Genomic DNA, 17,395 nt, shown 5'->3' on the forward strand with positions numbered 1-17,395 from the left:
TGCTGTGCTCTGCATTTCTTTAAGCAAACTGATTTTAATAAATTGTCCCTGGTGACACTATTTTACATGATTTATTTTACATGATCCATTAACGATGTGAAACACAACAGATCAGTAATGTCCTGTTACAAATCCTAGGCGTCTGCTTTACAATAGATTTATGTGAAGCAAAAACAGTTCTTTTAAAAAAGGAACAAGACATCTATTTACATTTTATGAGAGATGTTTAAAACAGACAAAACTATAAATTGAATTTAAAATCTTTGATTAAGTAAACAAACTGCAAAGGAAGTTCATTAAAAATAAATACAATATTAGAGTAGGAACATTCCAGTGCTTTTCCATATTTGTGCCTGGGCTTTGTTACCATGTGGGATTCATGCAGAAATATAAAAACGATGTACAAATTTAACAATTTTACTTTTCCAAATGTTATGATTTTCACTGACCACAAACATTTGTATAAACTGTGCATGGAGGAGTTCCTTCACAAAACAGAGTCAAAGAGATTTTACAAAAGGAAGGAAAAAAAAAAAGAAAAAGAAAAACACCAAACACTTTAGGTGTTATGGTCACCAACACTCCCAAATCTCACATCCACTGAAGCAAGTTCTCTCTCTCTCTCTACATACATACATACATACATACATATATAAACTAATTAGTACTGATCTGACTATTGGTTGTTGAACTAATGATAATTTTAAGTTTCACGAAGACAACGTTTCAATGGATATGGTCTTAAAACACACTAGTATATATGGCTCAAGTCAGTGCAAACAGTTTATAACAAACAAAAGGTGGTATAAAACAATCACACCCACGCACGCACACACCTACAAGATCCATCCCCAAGCTGGGGTTAGTAGAGATTAGTGGAACAGAGGATGGACACATTGCACCTCTGAACCAGTGCAACTGCTACACAACAAAGGACGACTTCTGTCGGAACTCCCCCTAAAATAGACACACACATTTTAAAGATATAAGGCTTCCTTCATACACAGTACAAACTATAGTTGACATGATGATCTTACTTGAAACTCATTATTCTATAAAGGTTGATATCAGAGCTGATTCAATTTCACTTACATCATTGTCTGTATATTCCGCTCTGGGCTGGGTATACACAGATTTTTTTGTCTGACTATAATAGAAAAACACAAATACTTATTTGCCTGCTGGAAGTTCATATGATAACACTGGCTGCAATGCAAATTCTAAAAATGGTGCACAGAGAGGTGAAAATATTATAGAATAAAGACAAAAACAAAAACCTTACCTTTTTGGTATTTCTGGGGGAAGGGAGTGAGGAAAAAGTAGTTCAGAAAATGAGTTTGATTACCATTAGATTTTTATACCATCTCTCTCACTCACACACACACACACACAGAGAAATACTTACTAGGCAGATATCCCTTCTTATTGGCATACCACAGGCCAAAGCAAAGCAAAGCAATGGCCAACAGGGCTACAATAATCCCAGCTACAATGCCTCCTGTGTTCACATCACCTATAAACCGATTCAAGAAGTCAGTCATTCATAGCAAGCATCGGATGACATGTTATGACAGCAGCATACACTAGGAATTTGAGCTTGTCTAAATTTTTTTTAATTGTACTCACGGACTTCCATAAGCACAGCTTGTCCACGCTGTGCAGGCCCTTGTCCATTAGAGGCCTCACAGAAATAATTCCCAGTGGCTGCTTTACTCACACTGGGAAACTCCTGTTACACAAAAGCAAAGGTTAAGTATGTACAATAACTGATTAGCCCTTAGTGCTTGACCCAATTTGTTCTCACAGTTCAGTGAAACAATTCTGATTCATTCCTTACTTCCCTTTATCCATCATGTGCAGAGCAAAACTGACCCAGAAACATCAACAATATGCTGGTACACTTGTCGAATGCAGCTCGACACTGATTTCTGACCAGCTACTTCCTTTAAATTCCCTCAGAGCTCTTAACCCTATGCACCCCACAACCTAGAGGAATGGCACAGCCAAACGCACACATACTGACCAGATTGCCATTCTGCGCATTCATCTTATATGTCATGTTCTGGAAGTTGGGGAACTTGGTGGGGTCTTCAGGCAGGGGTGTGTTGTCCTTATACCACTTGTAGGTGCATGGAGGGGAGCCTTCCTTGTCAAAGCAAGTCAGCAGGACGTTCTGGCCTGTTGTGACTGACGTGGGAATGCGACTTATGGGGACTGAAGGGGGCACTGTGGGAGCATGAGGAAGAGCAGCACTGTCAGACAGCAACAGCCTATGGACCCCACATCCACACATGCAAAAAATATGCAAGTCTTTTCTCTCATTTTATGAATTAGAGAAGGATTTCCAGAGAACGTTTTAATTCTCCTTTTTAAAATCAAGCATCTGCTTAGCTTAATCATGCTTTTGCTCAGCAGCGCAAGCCGACACTTCACCTTCAATTACTTAAAAGCTGTGGGCGACCTACCAAGCACGGTGAGCTTAATAGTGATCTCCGCATATCCTCCATTACCCGACACCTCACATGAGTAGTCGCCCGTGTCTGTACGGACTGTCTTTTCAATCCTCAAGCCTCCTGGGTACTGGGAGAAGCGAACTTTGTATGGCGCTGAGAAGTTAAAAGCAAATCAATGTCAAAGTAACAAAAAATAAATAAATAAATAAATAAATAGATAGATAAATAAAGACCTAGTCTGATGTAGTGAAATGTAATTTTCTGCTAATCTCACTTCAAAACATAGAATCAGATAATTTACAGATCAAAAGTCCTATTTTTCTCATTTGTATTCACAGCCCATAATGTCTTGTAATACGTTCATGGAACGTGTCTTCATATTCTCATTCATAAAATAATTGCATTTTATCTGTGGAAAAAAAAAGGTAAGGCGATTGATTGCTTGTAACATGAGTCTTACCAGTAATTTGGCCATCATAGTAGATCAAGGACTGTGAACCCTTATAGTTCTGGAATTTCCATTCCACTCTAGGCAAAGACCCAAAGTCCGCAGAGTAGTCACATTTTAAATCAGCTCCTGAGGAGATGGGAAGAATCCAAGGTTATTTCAGTTTTCAGCCATTTCAGGTCTTCTAAATAATGGTTAATGGCTCAGGTGTTTTATTCAGCAATTGAAATTCACCTCAAAGCAAAGGCCTCCAATAACAAAGGTAAAATATTCAAAAAAGCTTCCTTTTAAATCTGTATTTTAAAAATACTGATAATCACTCTTGCCTTCAGGAATAAAAGGCACTTTAAACATTTGAGAAGCAGTGTTGCCCTAAAAAGGATCATGTTTCAAATAAGGTTTTCCACTGATCATGTATTGTAGTTAGAGACAATTGAACGGTCACAGACTAAGCAAACAGGAGTCACACAAATCAGGAGGATGTCAAGGAGAGAGCCAGACATCCAAACATTAAAAGACTGATAAAAATAAAAGAACACTCTGATGTCACAATCATCACACACCCACTCTGGAAGACAATAGGGAAAGAATAAGAGTGGTTCGCTTACCACTGTTCTCCTTGACCGTCACATGAAGTGCTGAAGTAGTGGCAGAAAAGGCATGCAGGCCTGAGAGAATAAGAGACAGTAACAGACATGTAATAATGGCAAAGGTCAAGAAACCTCTTGACCTTGACAACACCCCCTTCCACCATGAAACAAGGAGGAGTGGTGAATGCCAAGTCACAGAAACCAGTCACAATCTAGACTTGAAAACAAGCTATGGAGTCAGAAAATAATCATTAACTTTGTTACACCTCCTACAAACAGAAATTAAGGCACTAGATCTAGTTCTGTCTGACTGCATAATATACAAGTTTGAAAAATTACAGTTTAGTTCTTGGGAAAGTCTGTGTACCACACAAAGCTTCAGCTGTGCAAGCAACTTGCTTTTGAAGCTGGAGGAAGAGAAGCTGTTGATGTGTCCACCAGTTCACCTCCTATAGCTACAGAAGCATGTTGCTTGCACAGCCGGCAATGGGCTTCCGTCTACAACATCCTGTTTCTCCAGCAATTGTGTTTGGTACACCATATTTTCTTTTCCAGCCTTTACATATATGGCAGTTACTACATGGCTATATACAGAGCAAGCCAGACAAGGCTTTAGAGATGGAGAGAGAGAGAGAGAGAGAGAGAGAGAGAGAGAGAGAGAGAGTGAGAGAGATAGAGAGCAACTGAAACAGATGGATTGATTTGTTTCTGAAGAGGTTCACATTCATCAATTCTCTCTAAAACCACAAAACCGCCTAAAAACTTTAATTTCCTTTTATGAGGGTTAGATCACATTTTTATCCCACTAGCAACATGACCTAGACCAGTGCAATTTAGCCCCCTATTCTGAGGTTACACACCCAATTCAATTCCACAAGCCAATTATTAAGACCTTCAATGGGGTAAATTGAATGTATTTTAGTAGGAACAACTGGAAACCCCTTTAGGGCTGGGAGGGAAGAGCAATGTAACAATGAAAAACTGGAAATACTATCTAATTAGACAACCACAGCACTGGGCTAGCACACATACATGAACAACAGAAATATATTAATAAAACAGAAAATTATCAGTATCACTAGTGAAGCAAGGAATATTCATGCATGTTCCAAATGTCAGCATTTTTCAACATACATAACTGTGTTCTTGTACATTTGGCGCTTAAAAGTATGACCACCACCCAGCAAGGCTACTCCTGCTGAGTAAGGGTTCTGAGTAAGGGTTCTGAGTAAACACTGTACCAAGGTCATTTCCAAAAACAACAGGTTTAGTAATCTGGGTCAGAGTGTGCTCTCCTGTGTGTGTGGTTTGCTACTGGCTCACCGCCTCCCTTATGACATAATGTAAAAGGTCTACATTAATAATTGTAGTGACATTTTTTCTGACATGGCATGGCCTTCCACCATCACTGAGGTGGGTGAGAATGCCACAGTGTTTACAGCACCGTAGACTATGAGTTCTGCAGACATGCAGTTTCAGTCCAACTCCGATTTCTGAATTGGTAGGTTATAACCTATGGGCAGTTATTTCATGTCAACATTCAAAAATAAGATCAAGTTACAGTACCTCACTTTATAGTCAATAGAAACCGTTACCACTACAACACTAAATAGGAAAGAGGTTAACATTAGCCATTTTGTAAGCTTCACAATAAATAGACATTTTCAATGTAAAATTTAATAGTCCAAGCTTCGCATGAGGATTGTAATTACATTGTCTGGAATATTGTGAGATAAGAGACTGACTCTACATTATCTTTCACGTCAGTGTTTCAGTCCAATCCTCGACACTCACCGGGCTTTTCACGTTTTTGCCCGAACTGTTTCCAGCATTTACTAATTTACCAAGAATTACCTACTGTGTTCTTAAATATCCGGTTCGGGTGTGTTTAGGGCCGCGGTAAAGTAAAAAGTATGGATCGTATGCTGGGGGCCGAGAACTAGGGAAAATGCTGTCTTCTGCTACATAAACTGGCAAATGACAACTTTTTGGTGCCGAGTCCTCTCAAAAATCTAAGAGCGCAATATTTCGTTTTCGTCTGGTCTTTATCCTTATGTGGATTCAGTTGGTCATTTCCTTGTTTGCGTAGTAGGTTATTTAATGAGCGGTAGTTTCGATGGGAGGGGTGGAAATACTGGTTCCCAAGGTGATACTTTCTTAAAGGTTTATCCTACGCCTCTAAAGGGACTGGTTAAAAATCTTCTAAACATTGTGTGTGCTGTTCAAATGAGTCAGCGTCGAGTTTTAAAATGAAAGCATAAAGTACTCATGTTTTACTCCAGATTAGGCTAAATAACAAAACTCATGCAACATATACAAATGAATTAGGTATGCTAGGCCTGACGCCTAAAGGGACGAGAGGAGATTTAGGAAGAAGACAATTTACGAACTGATGTAATTAGAAGAACAAGTGAAACACTGTAATAATTATCCTATGATGGTTCCAAGATGGAAAAATATGCATTAGACAAATTCTTATGACACTAATCAATACAAGAGAATAATTATTTACAATTATTTTAACAATTTTCCAATTAATGTAAGATGTGGCATGTTTCAGTAAAAACTAGACACAATCCGTCTTACCTGTTGCTTGCAAACACAGGCATACAAAGACGATGAACATGACGGCTGAACGTACGATAGTTTCGAAATATCTTAGTCCAAATATTCGTCGTTTCAGAAAGTAGACAGAAAAAAATATTCGACAAATTAAAGTTAAATTTCTATCTGTTTTCAAAGTCTACACACGAACACTAACCGAAATATGTAATGGAAAATGTCTAAATTAGACGGTCTTCCGCGTTACCTGAGCTCACGTTTGCTTGGCCCAGCGTTCCCTAATCCGTGCACCAAAACGGACACTCCCAGTTCATGACGAAATGAAAGTAGATTAAAGGCGGAAGAGGAATTGTATTTATTTTTTAAAAGTTAACTTGTATATTATATCAACACGCGGTTTTGCAACACGTCATAGTTTTTTTTTATTTATTTTATTTTAGGTATCTAAATCTGAAATAGTTTAAAACTGATGGTAAACAGTAGACTATCTTTGTAGGTAGGCCTATGAGAAATTCCGCGGTGCAGTTCGTATTCGTAGTTTGACCGCAACAAAAAGCGTCGCACCTGTGAGTAGTTTACGTTAAACACAACACAGATTTAGTTTATTTTGGTTTCATAAAACCTTTGTTACTTGTTACAAACTGGAGAAATTATTTGGAAGAGAAAAAAAAAAATTGTTACACAAAATCCCCCGACAACATTCTAGTAATGCACGATGAGGAAACTTAGAAATATACCCTTTGTGAACACCTAACCATCACACTTGTGAATTCCATTCCAAAACCATAGACATTAATATGTAATTGTCTATATTAGGATTAATTCATCCTTTGAAGTTAGAACTGCCCTCGCTATTACGGAAAAGATTTCCACAAGATTTATGACTTGTCTTGTGGAATTTGTGTCCAGAGCATTTGATTTTTGGATGATTTTGGCTTGCAAATGGACATTCTAATGCCCACCAACAAACTTTACTGTGGGCAATGTGCATCCCAGTGGCTTTCCTGGCATCCACCAAACCCGACTCATCCTTCTCAATGCTATAGTGAAGTGTGATTCATCATTGTAGAGAACATATTCCCACTGTCCTAGACAATGGCAGCATGCTGTACACCACTCCATCTGATCTTGGCATTCCACAGACTGTAGGCTTGGGTACAGCTTTTTAGACATGGAGACCCATTTTACAAATCTCCCAATGCAGTTTTTGTGCTAATTTTGCTTTCAGAGGCAATTAGGAACTCTGTAGTTGGTTATGCAATAGAAGATATGTGATTTTTATGTTTGGGGACTGCTGGCTATGTACATTATTGCTACACCTGGTAGCAATGGGTGTGGTAGAAACACCTAAACTAAATAATTAAGAAGTTTGTTCAGAAACATTTAACCATAGTGCAAGGAACACAAGTCAATTATATTGAATTATATTGAACCTTGCAAGTCAATTATAATATGTACAATATGTTTTGAAACAAAACAGTAGCATATTGTCAAAGCTAAAATGAATGCAATTTGAGCTGCATTTTACTGATGCCCAGATGTTTTTGAGAATAGATTTTTAAAACTCCAAGACACGTAAAATTGACCCTGTATCCATTTTAAACTTCATCTTTTACAAATCATGCTTCTTGCAAGTTATTTTATTTACAAAATGTAATCAACAATGTGCATTTATCTTATTCAATCTCATCACTCAAACATTTCCACAGCACAAATGCTGTCATTTTGAATTTTGATACAGAAAAAGTCCAAAGTCCTTTTGGAACTAAAAGCAGCAAACTAATCTACTATCCAATGATGCAAAATATAAATGATTCTTCCCGCTGCAGATGTGGCTCAGGAAAACATAAAAATATAAAAACACACATACATATGTAAATTAGTACATTTCAGTGCAGCTCACATAACCCTGACAATAATCTGGCGTCCTATCCAATACATTTTTGCCAAAACAGAAACCGGATTCAAGTTCAGCAGGTCCAGTAGCGTCCTGTAAGAGAGCCAGTGCTTCCTGCAAAATGCTGATTTCGGGGCCGTCTCAACCATGGTGTACTGCCAATGGGAGGTGAGCGACAAAGAATTTGAGGTGTTTCACTGAGCGTCCAAGTTTGAAGCTGCCACTATCCCATGCTGCCTTAGCCTGGCTCTGAGCATCTGGTTTTTAGATTTCCACTCTTCTACCTGTAAGCATACATGCGTTCATGTGTAGAAGTACATAACATGCACAAAGAGCAATTTGAAAAGGAGAGACACAGAAGACAGATAAGCCTCAAACACAGCTGTCAGTCATCCTGTATTTTCTTGTGTAGGAAAATGAGGCTCATTGTGGGGGCTCTACCTCTTGTCTCAGTAGGTGGTTGTCCATTCTCTGTCTCTCCAGGGATTCCAGTCCTTTTCCTAATTGAGCATTGCTCTGGCGCAGTTCCTGAATGTAGTCACAGGCTTTTGACAAGATCCCCCCTTTACTCTAAGAGAAACAATGGGAACTGAAATGGTTACTTCAGTGTGAAAGAGGCTGCCTCAGTAGTGATCTGGAAATGGCTGACAATCAACAGTCCTTTGAGTCAGCTTACATCACTGACTGTGCACTGTGTGTGTACTGAACTGAGGCTGACTTTCAGTGTGGTCTCCTGCTGAGAGGGTTCGGACACACCGCCCACCTGGCTGTTTTTGGTTGTGTCCACAGTGCAGTCGGGGATGGTTTTAGACAGCTGGACGATCCAGTTGTTGATTTTGTCCCTGCGCCTACGCTCCACTAAGAAAAGGAAATGAAGAAGAAAAAAAAAAAAAGGCTTGGCAGGTCAACATCAAAGTCAAAAACACACTGCTTACACCAAATTCACAGTGCAAAAACATTTCTTCTTGAGCAATGTTCATTTCAAATATTTTTACCTAAAAATAAAAGTGCTTTCATTTTTAAATGTTTATACTTAAATGTGGGGGTTTTTTTTCCCGATGTTTGCATGGAGATGCCTAAGAAGTGGCCCTGCAAGTGCAGAGTAATCACATTATTCACGCCAATAATGAGAGCCTCTCCCAGGCGCACAGCTGGGTAGCTGCCTGACTACGACAAGCTGTGCCCTCTGCCTGGAAGTCCAAAGTTGGCTGCCTTCACCATGAGTCACCAGGATCAGTTTCCTGGATGATGTCCAGTAACAATAAAGTGATGTCCAATAAGTAATAATGTCAAATAGCAATAAATGTCCAATAATACAGAGGAACAATGAATTAAAAAAAGGATTTAATAAGTGTTGGTCAATTCAGCATTTTGTCTTTTGATTTGGCAAACACATTTTCCACTGATATGAGGTTTATACAAAGCGCAATGTTTGTTTTCTGTTAGGGGCCAGTTCATAAAGATAGTTTTCTTGGCAAATGTTAGTTAAAAGTGTTCTACTGGTTTCCCAAGCTACATTAATTAGACATATCTCCTAGTAATAGTGACGGTGAAAGTGCAATAGGATAGCCCAAAAGAAGTGATGGTCCATCAGTGATTTGATGTCAGAAGTGTTTAGATGGCAGATGGCATGTAAACAGTTACAAGGGGTGTTTTTAATGCACATTTCAGAGTTTATAAATTTCATTTTGTACATCCTTCACCCAATAATGTGTACTTTGAAGACATACCCTATATTGTAAACTAGACAAACTGGTATCGTTAGCCATGTAAAAGACATTCTTGCAGGTTTTGGGTTTGGGAGTAATTTAGTTGGTTCCTTCTCCCGATAGCAGGGATACTGTTACACACATCACATTTGGATGTTACATAGAGTAAGAATGTGGAGAACAGAGCAAGAAAGCAGAGAATGTGGGAATAAAGGTGAGGGGAGTTATAATAAGATTTCTTTTAATTCTGTGGCCTTTTCACCAAGCTGTCAGTCACTGTCATCATTTGAAACAGGGCTTAAACATGCGTAGTTGGGCTAATGAATAGCAAGTCCGATGATTTCTTTGCATCATGTTTGATTCATTTCAATCCAAAAGATGTCCAACTGATTGGGACAGAGCCATTTCAGTAGGGGCTGGTTGGAGAAAAACTATCTCGCTATTGGTTCAATATAAATTAAAGGAAGAGTGGCTATCCCTGCCTAGTAACTTTGGTGCATCAATCCACTAGTATTGATTGTGGCCCTAGGCAATGTGTAGTCTTGACCCAGTTAAGAAATTATTTTTCCAAAACCTTATTTTTTCTGATGGAATTTTCTGAGACACAACTCATGTTTGAACAGGAGAGTGACATATAAAGCTAACTTGTCTGAGAATGCTGGTAGGTGACTGCATCTTTAAATACATTTAATTAGGATTATTTGTGAACTGGTTGACTTTCAATTAGGGCAACTAAGGCCTTATGTCAGCTCTGTATATAACAAGATCCAAAAAACTTGACATTGCCTTAGAGCACTAAGAGGGGCTTTTAAAGGAGATCTAATAAAGAACTGGCCTTAAAATCAAGCTACGAAAAACTGGCACCATCTACTGCAGAGATAAACCACAAACAACTTCAAACAATGAAAACAGGGCTCGGGACAGAAGTATCATTCTTTTCATTAATGTTTCAGTAAAACCATGAAGAGGCAGCTCTGAGGCAAACAAACGGGTGCTTTCTGTGCATTATGGAGAGAACAAGCTGCCTGTATCCACTCACCCACCCACTCACCCACTCACCCACTCACCCACTCACCCACTCACCCACTCACAATCTGTCTCTCTCTCAGCATGTCTGAAGAAACACACAAGGAAGTGTCCACCACCTCAGCTGGTCCCATGGGAGCAGCTCTGGGGCAGCAGTTGACCTCGTACCCTCATTGTGCTGGGCTCTCCTCTTGTCATCTCTCGAAGTGCGAGGGGCCTCTGTCTTACTGCAAAATTTAAAATAAGAAAAAAGGTCATTAAAAATATATACATTAATTGTTCAGGATTTGTACATGTCTGTGAGCATAGATCTGCACCTCTGATGAGATGTGCCTAGTACATCTTGGGGTGACATCATCACATACAGTTGACCTGGGAAGGAATATTGATACAGATATATTGATACAGGAACACAGATATTGTTACTACACTGGCCAATGTTTTAGAGAAAAATGCATAAAGCAATAGACTAGTCCTACAACTAGCAGCATCTCACTGTGAAATTTAATAGGAACAAGTGACACACTGGTGGTAAGAGCATTGTGCTATTATTTTTTATTACCTCATTTGTTTTTCCTCTTGTTCTTACTTAAACTTTTTTAATGTTGTACAAAAAGAAAAAAGTAGAACTCCTAAGTTTTAAAAATATAGCCCAAATGTGGCATTACCTGTGTACCACACCTTCTTCCTAGCCATATATTTGCCATCAGTGCAGGACCATTTTTATATGACAGCTTGCATTTTATTTATTATAACCCACTCAATATACTGTACATATGACATAGAAGGGACAAATAAACCAAATTAACACATTATTGCACCTTAGCAGCCTCATGACTATGTGAAAATGTATGTAATCAACCCACACAGAAACATTCTTATGCAGATAAGAGACTGACATAGGCCTTTAGTACGTAAACCGCCATCAAAGTCACCTGTAGTTGCAGGCTGACTGAGCAGCGAATCAGACGCATGGACGTTGGTCACCATGGTAGCTGGGGCAGTGTCAGCAATAGTGGCCGGATAGTAGTAGTGGGTCTCTGTGCCCTCTCCCTCCAGACCATCAGCCTGAGAGAACACAGCCTGTAGACACACACAGATCAAACCGGTGACACATAGCTCTGACCACCCTAGTTCAACAGGAAAACATAGTTTAAAGCACAAAGTTCCTTTACAAAATCCCCAGAATTTACAAGAAGGGGGACAGATCAAAATACCTGTGTTACAGCTGGTGTCCCAGACTGGGTGGCCGCTGGAAAGCCGGCTACCACGCTAACTGCTGCGGTTCCATCCGCCTGTGCATCCACCTGCCCATCAGCCAGGTGAATCACCCGGTATGTCACCTGTGGCACAGGGGGTTGCAGGGTTAACCTCACAAGTGTCTCACATTGCCCAGAACAAAGAGTCTCTCCTCTGAATTGGCTCTGTGTTATATGGCAGGAGAACTAAACAAACTACAAGTTAAAGCAGTTCAAATCTCAAAAGCAGCTGCCTTTATAAACAAACAAGCTCCTGACCTTACCGGCCCTGTTCTTCCTTCCGTTTTGAAAAAGTACTTGATTGGCTGATCTGTGGAAAAGGTGGCAGCTGACTGGATGGCTGCAATGGCAGATGGATCATCAGCTGCGCCAACAGAGTCTTTCACAGAAACAGAAGCACAAAATCTGTCAAACAAGTTAGTCAAGTCCAACAAGCCATCCAGTTTATATAGCTTACCACACGCTGCACAGGCTTTACTACAGGGGCTGATGTTTACAAAACCATGAACATTAAAGAACATTTGCTTAGTGGAATGCAGGGAGCAATATGTTGGTGGGATTTTCACTCATTTTTCTCTGCTGCTTTCAAGATAAAATGCTGTGTCTAGCATAAGGGAGAACAGTTTTTCAACTGGCCTACCTTCCTCAATGATAGGAACATCCACTTCTGGATCTGGGCTTTTCTGTTGCCTGTGATGCAAAGGTTCCAAGAGAAAAGTTATACCTCAGAAAAGAGACAGAAAATGTCTTTAATTGAAAAATAACTCTCTCTCAAACACACATATACACAAGTAGGCTTAGTGTGGTTTGCTTTATTTATTTGCAATGAAAAAGACAAAAACAGTAAACAATGTAACAGCAAACAGCTGTAGTCTTACACTAACAAAGTCTCACACTAACAGAAGACTTAAACAGGGAACAACATAAACATGGATTTAAAGTCTTACACTAACCCTGTGTTATACCACAGGAGAACTAACAGAGATCGTCATCAAAAACTAATGCCCAGCCTGGTGCTCTGAAAGTGTCACAATGCATAACAATCAGTAGTGTCACAACACAAATATTAAAAACAAAAAGTACGTCAAAGATGGAATGCAAAGAGGTTGACGGGTATGTGCAAGAACACCAGATGTGTGTACGCTGTCCTTCCGTTTGATGAACATGTAGTTCTATATTTTTTACCACTAATTTCGTACAAGATGAAACATTTGTACAATATAAGAAACTGACCTAGGACACTTAATGTGAATGCTTATAGCATTGGAGAAATTATCTTGTTACTCCTCGCTTTCGTGGGTAATACAGTAGTACAAGTAGACAGTCGGTAATGAACCTAAAGGAGCAACTAACTAACGCTAACTAGATCAACATAAAATGACATTATTGGCGTTATATATTATTTTAACATGTGAATTTACCCACCCACATCCCATGTAGTTCGCTAGCTGGACTCTTGACAAAAGAGAAGCTAGCTAGCGTTAGCTACTTATACGGCTAACTAGCTATACAGATACATTTATTTATTCCAGAGACCAGCTCTGCATTTGTGCATCAGTTGTCGCACTTGAGTGAAACTCACCCCTTCATGGTGTGAAGTCACGGACCTCCGAAGCTCCAAGGCTATAGTCACTTTCTTTCAGTTTTCACAATTCCCTAATGCTAACACTGTCAAATGTGTCCCAAAACTAGGAAGGGAAAATGTAGCTAAACTCCAAATACGAGCCTTGCAATCGTAGCTATGCTCCAACGCAGTTCAACACCAGGTTGTAATCGCTACTTACATAATAGCATCGCTAGCTACCTAGCATCCGTACCTTAGACAGGTTGTACTAAACAGACCCTTACACAAACTAGCAAACGTAGCTAACGCTAGCTACTATTTCTAGTGTTTGTTGCTAACTAGCTAGCTAACGCTGGGGTTCTGCTTCTCCTGTATTAGCTAACTAGCTTACCCTGCGCAACTTTTCTTGCCAGTCGACAACCTAGCTAGTTATTCAGCATTGCCAGTACGCAACAAATAAACTAATATCCCCACGCTGCCCAGACAACCCAAAGGTATGCAAAGGCTAAGAGCCGTCGGACTTTCAAAGCTAGCTATTTTGGCTAGTTAATTACGTTGGCAATAAATAAATAAATAAATAAATAAATTTATATATATATATATATATATATATATATATATATATATATATATATATATATATATATATATATATATATATAAAAAACCTATGAAAGGCTGAGGGCTTTTAGCTACTGGTAAGTAAAACAAGAAGAAAAATACACAGAGTAAAGCCTTAACTTAATCTAAACAAGTGACGATATGTAGTATAACACTGTAGATCAATTATTCCTTTTATGCAAAATTACCATAAAAACTTGAAACTGGTATCCAGACGTATGTTTTGCGCATGCGCTTTCTATTAAACTACAAACGAGCACAATAAAAACATAATCCGCTAGAGGGTGTAATTTGAAAATAAACTGCTGAAGGTCAGTATATATATGCATAACACGAATCAGAAAAACTGATTTTAAAAATTTTATAAGGCACGCTGTCAATAGCATAAATGCAACAAGAACAGTACACATATGCTGATCAAGTTTTCATATGATCTACTCATGCATGGCAGTTAGTAACAATGTCATTATCAACAATTCCAGTGTATAAACATGCTGCAAGAGCAAATAAGAAGAATGCAGAGGAAGAATGCAGGTACAAGTTATTACCATCATCAATACTGGCTTCATAATACAAACGTACCAGTGACACACCGAATGGATGACAGACATGGATTTTATGATTTAGTATTGCAAAGCACTTTGAGGATGGGGGCAAGAAGGACGCCTCTTTTTTTCAGTGCAGAATGGAACTTTTTGCCGTCAGTGTCGCGGCAGAACCACCCATAAATGCGCAGGCCAAGCTTCGCTCTGAGAGAGGTGGGGTGGTGGGGGACTCACAGCAACTCGGAAAATAGAGGGAAGGTAAGAAGAGCCAACAGCAGAGCCGCACCTCTTTGCTGGAGAACACTCCAAGCAGAGCAGGTCGGGAGAAGTTCTGTTGAGAGAACACGTGCACATATCAGTACCTTTGGAGGTGTTACACCCAGATAAAGAAGGCAAGAGTGACTGGCATAAATTATGAAGCTTTGGTGCTGCAGAACACTTTGTTTTGGAACACTCCGACACATGCAGTCTGTATGCATATATAATATATTCTAGAATTTTCAGAACTATTGGTGGCCAGGATCAAGCTGTGAGCCATTTTTGCATTTCAACCAGTATGGTAAAATGCTTTTCTTTTTGTTGTTTACATCTAGCAAGCAAATTTATCCATACACATTTGTACTGAGTGAGTAAGGAAAGAGTGAAAGAAAGATGGAGAGTGAGAAGATAGCATTTCTTTAAAAACTGAAGTTGTTTGATGGGCTTACTCTTGTCCACAGATGTTGACATTGTCCCTGAACCAGTCTGCATGATAGTGCAGCTGTAGTTCTTGGGTTTGTCATCTGCTAAGCCCGTCAGATTCAGGTGGCACACCTGATTAACAATAGTCACAGTAGCCCTGTTTTTGAAGGTACTGTCCTGAACTGCTTTGACATCAGTAGACGCCACCACTTTGCCATCTGTTTTAAAGGTGCAGTTTGGGGGTGGACTGCTTCCTGCTGCTGGGGTGAAGCTGCAATCCATCTTCAAGTTGTTTTCCTTGGTCAAGCAACCAGTCAGCTGCGTCACTGTCTGAGCAGTGGCCGAGCCTGGCAAGATGAATTTTTACTTTAATATTTAGCAATATAAGACAAACACCAGCCAGCATTACAAAGCACATTTATGAATAATCCCACTGCATAAAGTGTCTTATGTCTGTATCAGTTATAAATTACATTGAGGTAGCTGGCTTTGTGTAATATGTGTCTAGTATATCTATTGAAGTGTTGGATTTATATAGCATAACTTACAATATATAACTGAGGAAAGGAAGGAAAGATATGAGTGAGATCTTACTCAGCAAACAGATTGATGCCAGGACACAGTAACTCATCATTTTCATTTCAGAAAGAACACACGGAAGCCTGGGGACAGAGCATAACTGAGCACTTACAGATCAATAATGGATAATTGCATTTTAAGATCTAGTGCAGACACATGCATGGAATGGACAATTGAGCGCTGAAAAAAGTTGCCATTTCAATCTGATTAGAGCCCAGTTTAATGGCATTGGAAGATAACAAATTTACGTCCAACCTTAAAAGGGGGAACTTTATTTTAAAATGTCTACTGCAGGTATGACGCATGAAACAGAAGCTAGCGACAATCTAGCAAAACATAAAATTACTACTGGCCTGTTAAGTATAGTGAAACTATAAATATAGATAACTACTCAAAACTATATAATTTGCTATTCCCAATGACAAATTATTTCTATTATTACTCAGATGCATTACTACAGATGTGGCATATGGGTGGGGTCCCAACAGGCCCACACAGCAAATCTATATCATTATTACCAAATTAAAAACATTTCAATATTGTTTTGAACAGTGTTATAGGCTGTAATCTTTATCACAAATACCCTATTTATTAAGATGAAGATAAAAAGCCGTTACAACGCGAATTACAGATTCAAAAAGGTATTGCCATGTCTAGGCACGGTTTGCCTACATTCCTTGGGAAGAAGTATATGATCTCTTGTCTGGAATTCATGTAATCTGAAAACCGCATTTTATCTCCTCACGGGAATTGGGGAAAAACATACATCGTCTACCGTTTGGAAAATGATCATCACAACAGGCTACAAATATTATGGAACCTATAGTTCTACGTCTTTAGTACCAAGGAACTGTCACAAAGCATAGCAATGAAAAGTCCCGAGTTACCTCATGTTACCTATCCGAGAACGCTTGTACAGAAAAAAAACCAGTCTGTGCAGTCTAATACTCTGTTGTCTAATGTCTCTAATGTCTGTTACTTTGCGACGCAATTTGATTAATCGCGGTATATACATATATCTTACCGTTTGTTTTCCTTGGATGTGGGAGCTGTCCGCAGCAGGATCGGTTTGGTCCCCAGCTCTCACTTGTGAAAGTGAGATGGAAGGAAAAGCCAATGCTCGCGATACGCCCCTGCTGAATTGCTAAATGTCGTTTTGAAAGCTTTTGAATTTCCGGTGTCAATGAAAGAATATTTAGCAACAATTCCAGTTTCATAAAAGTTTAGATTGAACGACGTTTTAGTTAAAAGTAGCTCAATACCTGCCTGTCTGCATCAATTATCTGAAATACGTCTTGTGAGACTTACGTTGCCTGAATTTTATAGGTAAAAGGTAGTCTAGTTTTAGAATAGTTAACGGATTCCTAACTAGCTTGGTTATAATTCCCCAAAATTAACTGTCACGTTTAACTGCAAGAACTGTTGGGCTTAGTTGTAGATGCAGTTTTTTAAAATGCACAA

General features: G+C 39.1%; 3 protein-coding genes across 5 annotated transcripts; all 3 read right to left on the reverse strand.

Annotated features, from left to right (window-relative positions):
• Positions 1-14: 14 nt before the first annotated feature.
• f11r.1 (F11 receptor, tandem duplicate 1) lies at positions 15-6,438 on the reverse strand. Of its 3 annotated transcripts, none has more exons than XM_081720159.1 (10): positions 6,301-6,438; positions 6,078-6,148; positions 3,510-3,569; positions 2,914-3,030; positions 2,466-2,606; positions 2,024-2,226; positions 1,627-1,729; positions 1,406-1,513; positions 1,093-1,147; positions 15-957 (listed from the first exon to the last, which is right to left on the reverse strand). In XM_081720159.1, the coding sequence occupies exons 2-10, from the start codon at positions 6,115-6,117 to the stop codon at positions 873-875; spliced, it is 912 nt and encodes a 303-aa protein (XP_081576285.1). In that variant the 5' UTR covers positions 6,118-6,148; positions 6,301-6,438; the 3' UTR covers positions 15-872. The 3 variants fall into 3 exon arrangements, with proteins under 3 accessions (XP_081576285.1, XP_026854310.2, XP_081576284.1); XM_026998509.2 differs by lacking the exon at positions 6,301-6,438 and adding an exon at positions 1,283-1,295 and having other exon boundaries at positions 6,078-6,294; XM_081720158.1 differs by lacking the exon at positions 6,301-6,438 and having other exon boundaries at positions 6,078-6,294.
• A 1,239-nt stretch (positions 6,439-7,677) lies between these two features.
• Positions 7,678-14,067, reverse strand: usf1l (upstream transcription factor 1, like). Its single transcript, XM_026998593.3, has 10 exons — positions 13,527-14,067; positions 12,585-12,634; positions 12,208-12,323; positions 11,903-12,028; positions 11,621-11,768; positions 11,003-11,057; positions 10,854-10,912; positions 8,714-8,808; positions 8,392-8,520; positions 7,678-8,234 (listed from the first exon to the last, which is right to left on the reverse strand). The coding sequence occupies exons 1-10, from the start codon at positions 13,532-13,534 to the stop codon at positions 8,145-8,147; spliced, it is 876 nt and encodes a 291-aa protein (XP_026854394.2). The 5' UTR covers positions 13,535-14,067; the 3' UTR covers positions 7,678-8,144.
• A 409-nt stretch (positions 14,068-14,476) lies between these two features.
• Positions 14,477-17,087, reverse strand: thy1 (Thy-1 cell surface antigen). The gene is made up of 4 exons (XM_035527358.2): positions 16,959-17,087; positions 15,950-16,017; positions 15,382-15,702; positions 14,477-15,005 (listed from the first exon to the last, which is right to left on the reverse strand). The coding sequence occupies exons 2-4, from the start codon at positions 15,993-15,995 to the stop codon at positions 14,905-14,907; spliced, it is 468 nt and encodes a 155-aa protein (XP_035383251.1). The 5' UTR covers positions 15,996-16,017; positions 16,959-17,087; the 3' UTR covers positions 14,477-14,904.
• Positions 17,088-17,395: the final 308 nt, after the last annotated feature.

The sequence above is a fragment of the Electrophorus electricus genome, chromosome 8 (genome assembly GCF_041902795.1).
Source record: "Electrophorus electricus isolate QZ-2024a chromosome 8, ASM4190279v1, whole genome shotgun sequence".
NCBI classification, from domain to species: Eukaryota; Metazoa; Chordata; class Actinopteri; order Gymnotiformes; family Gymnotidae; genus Electrophorus; species Electrophorus electricus.